The sequence below is a fragment of the Lolium rigidum genome, chromosome 2 (genome assembly GCF_022539505.1).
Source record: "Lolium rigidum isolate FL_2022 chromosome 2, APGP_CSIRO_Lrig_0.1, whole genome shotgun sequence".
In the NCBI taxonomy this organism is placed as follows: Eukaryota; Viridiplantae; Streptophyta; class Magnoliopsida; order Poales; family Poaceae; genus Lolium; species Lolium rigidum.
The window spans coordinates 225,659,996-225,668,611 of record NC_061509.1 but is presented as its reverse complement, the minus strand read 5'-3'; the positions used below and the strand labels follow the sequence as shown (position 1 = coordinate 225,668,611).

General features: G+C 44.0%; 2 protein-coding genes across 2 annotated transcripts; one reads left to right on the top strand and one right to left on the bottom strand.

The window, feature by feature from the left end:
* Positions 1-1,159: 1,159 nt before the first annotated feature.
* Positions 1,160-3,402, bottom strand: LOC124688238 (H/ACA ribonucleoprotein complex subunit 2-like protein). The gene is made up of 4 exons (XM_047221946.1): positions 3,246-3,402; positions 3,082-3,151; positions 2,520-2,625; positions 1,160-1,502 (listed from the first exon to the last, which is right to left on the bottom strand). The coding sequence occupies exons 1-4, from the start codon at positions 3,361-3,363 to the stop codon at positions 1,341-1,343; spliced, it is 456 nt and encodes a 151-aa protein (XP_047077902.1). The 5' UTR covers positions 3,364-3,402; the 3' UTR covers positions 1,160-1,340.
* A 183-nt stretch (positions 3,403-3,585) lies between these two features.
* Positions 3,586-7,512, top strand: LOC124688237 (ribosomal RNA-processing protein 7 homolog). Its single transcript, XM_047221944.1, has 9 exons — positions 3,586-3,648; positions 3,681-3,697; positions 3,792-3,938; positions 4,621-5,016; positions 5,229-5,315; positions 5,421-5,591; positions 5,988-6,085; positions 6,349-6,559; positions 7,154-7,512. Exons 2-9 carry the CDS (start codon positions 3,682-3,684, stop codon positions 7,237-7,239), a joined length of 1,212 nt encoding a protein of 403 aa, XP_047077900.1. The 5' UTR covers positions 3,586-3,648; position 3,681; the 3' UTR covers positions 7,240-7,512.
* Positions 7,513-8,616: the final 1,104 nt, after the last annotated feature.

Sequence of the window (8,616 nt, the reverse complement as noted above, 5' to 3'; positions counted from 1 at the left end):
CCTTAGCTTTTGGAATAGATTTTGATAAGGCTCTATGTGCCCGGTTGTTGGCTCATTCCAAGCTTGTTGGACCACATGTTGAAACCCTAGGAGGAAAATCTAAGAATTCTCGAATTTTAAACTCCTTGGTCTTCCGGGGGCACTATCATCGGCAAGGAGTAGGGGCAATGATCGGAGAGGGCAGAACATGGGTGTCACAGTGAATGTCCCATTTGGCGTTGACAAAAAAAAAGAGTCAAGCTTGCACATAGTGGGGCTCTCTTTCATTGCGCCTATTTTGAATGTGAACTTCTTTGAGCTCACAACTTTGAAGAGCATTGTGGAACCTATAGAGGCGGCTACATGTCAACACTTTTCTTATTCTTGTCTCTACCTGTATAGATTTGGTTGAAGTCCCTAAAGGGCAAAAACCCAGTTTTTACCATTTGTGGGCTTTTGGTAGATCAACTCGGTGAAGAAGTCACGATCCCTAGAGTAGACGTTTGGTCCTTAGACAGAGGTGATCTTGAACATCTCATTTGTGTGACAGTTGAGGATCAAGGCACATGCGATGATGTTGGAAACTTCTACGACATCCTTATCCCAAAAGCTTAAGCCTACCACGAGTGCCAATTGCGGGGCGCTAGGCAAAGCTCTTGAGACAGCAACGAATTGTTTTGCGAATTGCTCCAGGGCTTCCGCACCTTCACGGGTGAGCATGGCTACCATCATGGGCGCTGTCCAGCAGTCGCAGGCCCCCAATTGTACCAGTGCATCCTTGGTCCTTGAATTCATCTAAAGCCTTCTCACTTTCTCAGTGACCACCTGACCCTGCTGTATAAGGCCCAGATTTTTTGCACCATCTTTGGTGTTCTTCTTATACAAATGATGCACATATAGATGTGTATTCGAGAAAAGAAAAACAGTTCAGGTCAGAAGAAAAAAGGCCCAGACCAATCCCAAAACTGCTTCCCACCTCTCACAATTCTGACAAATACATGGCTCCAGGCAACTGGTTGCCCGTCAAGTAAATTTTTTACTTTAGATGACTGAAGAATTTTGAGTTCAAATATTTTACGACAATCACTCTACCAGAAACGATTCATGGTTCAAGCGCTCAGACACCGCTTACTCACATATGCATCATCACAGAATATGATTCACTCACCAAAACCGTTAATAATGCACTAATATCATCTAATCACCACTAGAACAGTACAGTACTTGAGAAGCTTAAAAAGCTCCTTGAAAATCATTTAGATCACTAGCATGATAGGGTGACAGAATCTTGCTACATAATACAGACAGAAAGATGTTCATAGTGAGGTGCCTGATCCTTCAGGTTCGCCATGGGAATGTTCTCAGAACATTTCAGATGTAACCTGAGCAACTTCAGTTACAACTTTGTTGTATTCCGTTTGCAGTTTCTCCTTCACCCCTTCACTGATCTCCCCCTTGGCTGGCTTGGTCATGACCAAGACGCAGCAAGTTGGCCTCTTAGTAGTCCCAGCAGTAGCAAGCTCCTGTGAATGGAAGCAAGCATAGTACATCAGATTACCATACTGTGTATCTTAACCATGAAGACAACCATAGCATAGGAAGGCACAAGTATAAGATAAATTAGACAAAACCAAGCAAGGTGCTAATACATTGTAGCACAATGGAGAAAACAATAGAACAACAAATGACAGGACAACTATATGCTGCTCCTTAGTTGTTATGCACCCACAGAGGAAAACATGTTCTCCCTTGGTACATCACATGATTAGAAGGCAAGGAATATACAGAGGTGAATAAAGGTATATATATTGACATATATTTTGCCCTAAAAGTGGGTAAATATGTAAATCCAGATATGTTGGCCTCTCAACAGGGCATGCGCATGTTTCATGTTGGCCTGTGACATGGGGCTGCTATCTCAGACGATCAAGCATGCCAATGCAAGCAGTGAAACAAGTGATGCAAACGATAAAAAAAAATCAACTCAAAAGGTCCCAAACACAAAACCTTCTACTTCAGACAGATAAGCTGGTAAAGTGACCGTCTTGAGCCTGTTTTGACTCACAGAATGTAAGGTGCAAACATAGAATTAGGAAAATAAATGACTGCCTGATTCTGATGCAGCTATAGTAAAGTGGATAAATAAAATGTCAAGAGGTGTGTTTTTTCTCATTAGCTGCCAATTGAATAGAACATTTGAAAAGTAAATGAAAAGACACTATGTGGTGCTCCTTAGATGTACAGTAATGTTCCAGAGAGGGAAACAAAAGAAAAAAAAAACAGTTTTCAACTCAAAAGAGTGGCATTATTGCTATCTACAAGAAAAATAGAAGAGTTCTTCTTTCCAGTGTTAACAAAAATAGTTCATGGTGCTCTTAAAGATCCAAATAATGAAATATGCCTAGGTTGCACACTTTGTTGACTTAGTCATCATAGAATGAATCAGCAAGTGGTCAAAGTTTTAGAGTCTTTAGGTTATAGGGAGACATAATCAATGCCACACAATGAACATAGATAGTGGAGAGAAATATGTAGCCTACCTCTTTTGAGTTCACATATATGTATGGGACATTAGCTTCCTCACAAAGTATGGGAAGATGAGTAATCACGTCGATAGGAGAGATGTTTCCAGCAATTACGCACAACCTGCATAGAACAAAACCACATGTTAATGACATTATGCAAGTCAAGCCAATGAATGGTATAGCAAAACAGCAATATCAAACAATTAACCATCAGAATAATCAAACTCTACAGATATTTTCAATAGTTAAATAACTTCATATTACCACAAATGGACAACTCTATCATCATCAAAAAACAGCACACTGCAGTTTTCAGTAAGTATGCTAATGCCATAATGCAGGTTTTTTGGGACACATGGTATGCACTATGCACGATACTAGTACCAGACAACAACTTGTAAGCACGTCAGATAACTCCATGACATATTTGAGCTAAAAAAAATCTGCTCTTTGCTTATTGCCGTGATCAGGTATCACCGGCACAGACTCGGTGAGCTCCCCAAGAGCTCTCTAGTACTATCACACTACCGTACTAATTACCAATCAAAGAATAAACGTGACGAGCTAGAGATGCTACCCTTTGTTCCCGCGACGGATGCTCTTGGCCACCTCCTTGACCCCGCGCTTCAGGCACTTGGCCTCCGAGGCTGCAAAAACCAAACCGCATCACGATCAAACCGAGAGCTTACCAACAGAGCCGAAGAAATTTCGACTTGCGCCAAAGAGGAAAAAAGCACGGACCTCGGCGAACGAGCTTGAGGGTCCGCTTGGAGAGCTTGTCCTTGGCGAGGGGCTGCGCGATGGGCGCCAGCGCCAGCGCCATCTTCTTCTTCTTCTCCGTCTCCGTGTCGCTGCCCATCGCCGCCGCCGCCGCCTTGTGAGTTCGCGGGTTTAGGATGGTGGTGGAGGAGGGAGCTAGGGTTTTAGGACTCGAGACGCCGAGCCGCTCGCTATTAAAAGGGGTTTGGGCCTGGTCCCTGGCACGTGGGCCCGCGCGCGCATTTCGGCCCACCTGGTAGAAGCTCGTGGGCAGTTAAGCGGCCCAAACCCACATTCACGCCCGAACCCTACCTTCCCCTCGCAACGCCCACCAGCTCGACCGGCGGCGCCTCCACCCTTCGCTGCTCGCCGACGAGCCGATTCTCCTTCGTGGACGCTGAGTTGCTGATTTGTTCGCATGGGAAAATCCAAAGGTGACCGGAATTTCCCCTTTCTGCACTGTGTAGCTTCTTGATTGAAGTTGTTCGTATTGGGAGGCATGAGTAATTTTGTTTTGCTGGTTTGTAGACAAGAAGGCGCCGCGGGAGGCGAAGGTTGATAGGAAGCTGGCGCTTGGGCTTGGAGTGAAGAGGAAGCAGCTGAAGAAGAAGAAGGACAGAGCTTTGGATGGTGCCGCTGAGAGCGATGTCGCTGCCGGACATGGTATCGTGAAAGGTAATTTGCAGTGATTGTTTTCCATGCCATTTTGTTCTGGAGAATCAGTGGTTAATCTAGACCTGGAGCTTAGTTTCCAAGGCAAAGGGTAAAAGCACTGATGCAGTGGTTGAGTGGTACAAAAAAGAGTGGATATTGATTTCTTGGTCCGACTGTTTGTTCCTCCATTATCACTTAAATTTAAGTTTTTTTTAAAGAAAAATGCTCCTTAAGTTTTTAGCATGAGTGGGAGGTCTTTAATTTAGGATCAGGATAGATTCCATCACTGCATGTTCGTTCTCTCAATTTGATGCGTTGCCTGTCTCATTCCTTTACTGCCACGTTTGTTACTATCATCAGCAAGGTTGTCAGAACCGTCAGATAGAATCAGATCAGAGAATCCATGGTAGGGTTGCAAATTGTAGGATTGATGTAAAATCACTCAGACAGTCAGTCAATATACGGTCGTAAAAGTAGAATGGTATGGCAGAATTGAGATTCTGAATACCTTTGTACTCATCAGTGTCTCATGTGCACAAAACAAGTAACATGAGTACCATCTCATTTTGTTGGCGATTGTTATTTCTTTGGTTCCAGTTCTTTGAGTTCTTTATCTGACCCTATATATTGTTGTGAAGTTTTTTTTTCCAAAGCGTGAAAAGGAGCTTATCTTATAGTATAATGCTATCTTCTGTCTTGTTAGATAAAGAATTGGTAGGCAGCAAGAAAACTTTATTGATGAAGCAAAAGAAGAAAACTAAGCATGTCAAAGTAACAAAACGTCTTACCAAGGCCGATAATTTGGTGTCTGTCGTTGAGGATGAGGCAACGCCTAAGCTGAAGAAGAAGAGCAAAAGGCAACTAAAGGAAAGGAACAGTCCTGTTGAGGCAGAATGTCCGTTGGAACGTAATGATGCTGACACACTTAGGCTGAAGAAGAAAAATAAGAAGGTGAAGGAAGGGAAGAGCTCTGTTGAGCCTGACACACTTAAGCTGAAGAAGAAGAAAAAGAAGGTGAAGGAAGGGAAGAGCTCTGTGGAGCCCAATGATGAAGATGATATCCTGCATGATGAAAATCCAGATGAAGAATCTCTAAGCGGTAAGATTTGCTTCTGAGTTTACACTTTGACTGCTGAATTATGTTTGAACCATGATGTATGACTTTGTCCTTATCACATTTTTTCTTGACAAATGGTTTTTCATCCGTGCAAGAAACTGGTTGATAGCCTTCATTTTGTCCCATATTTCTCACTCTTGTAATTCTTGAATCTTTCTTGTAATTAATAGTTGATGTGCATATATTTTATGCAGCTGATGTCAACCAACTTGCTGATGAGAGTGAAGTTATGGGTATTGGGGAACCAGAAAAGGCAAAGAAACGAAAGAAAAATAAGAAAAGTAGGCCTTTGTACTTTTGTCCTAAACAAAGTTGTTCTGAATTATTATCTAACTGTTGCATAAATGGTTCTGTTTCCTGACACACTTTCTTTCCACTTGATGCAGAAAAAGTGAAGCAATCTGGGGAAGTCAACACAACAGATATGCAGGTATCAATTAGAGAGGACAATTTGGAGAGGCATGTTGAAGTTGATGCTGCAGATGTTGTTGAAGTTGATACTGCAGATGTTGATGAAATTGCATCAGTCGATGACGACTGTTCTAGAGGAATGAAAAGTAATGCTACACTTATAAACTTTTTTATCAGCCAGAAGTTATATTTTCCTCTAGTATATAAAAAAGATGCATTGTCCAGTTTCCACAATGAAAAATACATAATTTACTGTCGCCAGTTACACTCTCAAGGAATGCCATTACATAGACTTCCTTAAATCAAAAGATTCGTGGGAGTCAATTTCATCGCGAAACTGACAGATCTATAAGTCTAGCTTGTTGGTTCTATCAGCCTAAATCATATGTGGTGTAGACTTTGAGGGTGCTTATTAGTTGGCAGTCTGCTCCAGTGAATTCCACTGTATTCCCATATCTTGCTTTGTTATCTTAGAACCTGCAAATGGACGCAGCAAAGTCCAAAATGGCAAAATACTGATGATGTGACTGATGTCTCGTCAGAATGGATCTTGGAGTACAGGCAGAAGCGGCCAGGCTTGAAAGTTTTGCAGCAACAAATAGATGAGTTTATAACTGCGCATGAAGAACAACAAGAGCAGGTGTGTATTTTCCATTTATTAAGCATTCAAGGACCAGCCAACTGGCCTGATTTATAGCTAGCTTGTTCTGCAAACAATTATTGAATATCTCGAGTTAAAATGCAAGCTAGGACAAGTTATTTAAGCTTGGTAGAGTGTATTGCCAACGCACAAAAATCATCTGCTTTCTGTCATTTATTAGGGAAAAGAATTTTCCATATGTTTGTGTTGGTATGGCAACTGTTTGATTTGTTTGTCATCTGGTACCTGTTTGATTTATTCAGGAGAAGAAGGAACGAGAGGCAGCAGCTGCAGAAGATGGGTGGACAGTTGTAGTGCATCATAAGGGTAGGAAAAAGACTACAGATGCTGAAACTGGAACAGCGGTTGGCTCTGTATCTCTGGTTGCAATGCAAGAGAAAATGGCTCAAAAGAAACCTATGGAAGTTGGTCCGAACTTCTATAGACATCAGAAACGGGAAGCTCATATGACCGGTATGTCAAAAAATATTTATAGATTCCCACTATTATCCTTGATGCAGTTTCAGTTACTCCTAGTGGTCAGTACATGTATGATGCATTAGAACCTAGACTATGTTCAACGCTATAGTTTTAGGCAAAGAACGGATAGCTCGGACTTGCAGCGTTGTCCGGTTCAACAGCCCATGATCAGTTCAGGTGTTTGCCATGCCAGTCTTGTGACTTTCTGTTTAGTGTAGTCTGTTAGGTTTTTGCAAATATACAAGGCTTGGGTTCATTATTCATTTCTTTTTGTTTTCAGTCGAGAGTCTAGGGAATAAATCTTATATTTTCCAGAAGTTATTTTGTGGTAGCAAACAGAGTGACTTGGTAGGCCATCGCAAATACATGTTAATTTTGCATGTCAAGTTAATCCTTTCATGAAATAATTTGCAGTACGTGAAATTTGGTTTGGAAAAGAGGTGATATGCGACTTTGATCGAGGAACTTATTTTCTCTATCTGCTACGAGCTGCAGTCTGCAGCATAGTGCATTTTTTGTGCAGGTTGATCATGATTGTGGCTGCAGAAACTGCTTGGGGCTAACAACCTTTGTTTCTTTCTTGTGCAGAACTGGCGATGCTGCAGAGCAAGTTTGAGCAGGACAAGAAGAGGATACAGCAGCTACGGGCGCAAAGGAAGTTCAAGCCTTACTGATGCTGCCCGAATTTTGAATAGGGTCCTTCAGGCCACGGAGGTGCAGGATTCATTCTACATTATTCAGGAGCAGCTACTGGCGCCGAGAGGCTGGTTGCTATGTTGATCATGCGTACACTGCATTCCTTTTTTGACAGAAAATGTTGCATTGTTGGACAAGATGATGTATGCTTGATGACCGACACCATTGACAGCTATGTACGGAGTACAATGGCTTAAACATTTGTAGCACAAATGTACTTCTTGGTTATTTGGCCCATTTTTTGTGGATCATTCTTTTGTTGTTCTTTGCCCCTCGGTAGCATGTTAGTCCACGAGGCGGCTGGATAGGGGCGACGGTGTTCTACAGTTGCCCTGCTGTCGATGAGATGGAGGCATTTTGGAGGTGTTCATATCACTGCGTTCTGCTTTGGTTTGTTGGGGGTTTCAGACCGTTCCGTTTAGACAGTTTGGCCCTTGGGTATGTTTGGTTGTTGCCCAAATGTGCCCTGCCAAAATTGTCGCAACCTGTGATGTATTGTAGCCAAAATTTTGGTTGGCAATAAAAAGTTGCCCACCTTGCTCACCTTCTCCTCACAGTTCTTGCCAAAATTTTGGCAACACAGGACGAAGAAAATCCTTGGCCATTTTTTTTTGACAATTCAACCGTTGGCAAAAAAATTGGTAGGCATGAAATGGCATAAACCAAAGTACCAAACATATCCTAGTGTCAAACCCCTCTCAACAGTCGGTGTACATCAACCATAAACCTCCTCATCGCAACACGTGGCACACAGACAGAGGCAACCGCAGCCTTTTGTTAACTAGGACAGACACTGACACACACACGCGCAAGAGATACCAGAGAACGTCGACCGCGATGGTGAGCCTCTCGAGCGGCGTCCTGGGCGCCCTGAGCATCGCGTCCCTCGTCCTCTCCGTCCCGCTCATCGGCGTCGGCTCCTACCTCAACGAACACGCCGCCGGCGCCACCGAGTGCCAGCGCCTGCTTCGCCTCCCGGTCCTCGCGCTGGGCGGCGGGATCCTGCTCCTCTCCCTCATGGCGCTCGCCGGCGCGTGCTGCCGCCCGTGCAACCCGCTCCTCTGGCTCTACGTGATCGCCCTGTTCTTCCTCGTCATCGGCATGTTCTTCGTCACCGTCTTCACCTACGCCGTCACCAACAAGGGCGCCGCCACGGCCGCCTCCGGGAGCGGCTACGGAGACTACCGGATCGGGGACTACTCCGACTGGCTCAAGGACAAGGTCGGGGACTACGACACGTGGCGGCAGATCCAGAGCTGCATGGCTGACTCGGGCATCTGCGGCGATGGCCACTTCAGTGGACGGTTCGGTGGCGTCGCCGCCGGAATCGACGCCACTGACTTCTACCGCCTGAA

Bases quoted from the DNA above. Each gene is read 5' to 3' on its own strand.
- LOC124688237 (XM_047221944.1), top strand. The intron at 3,939-4,620 runs GTAATTTGCAGT...CTGTCTTGTTAG, and splicing joins CGGACATGGTATCGTGAAAG to ATAAAGAATTGGTAGGCAGC. The intron at 6,086-6,348 runs GTGTGTATTTTC...TGATTTATTCAG, and splicing joins ATGAAGAACAACAAGAGCAG to GAGAAGAAGGAACGAGAGGC.
- LOC124688238 (XM_047221946.1), bottom strand. From the start codon at position 3,363: ATGGGCAGCGACACGGAGACGGAGAAGAAGAAGAAGATGGCGCTGGCG. The intron at 3,152-3,245 runs GTCCGTGCTTTT...TGGTTTTTGCAG, and splicing joins CCTCAAGCTCGTTCGCCGAG to CCTCGGAGGCCAAGTGCCTG. The intron at 2,626-3,081 runs GTAGCATCTCTA...TGTTCTATGCAG, and splicing joins ATCCGTCGCGGGAACAAAGG to GTTGTGCGTAATTGCTGGAA.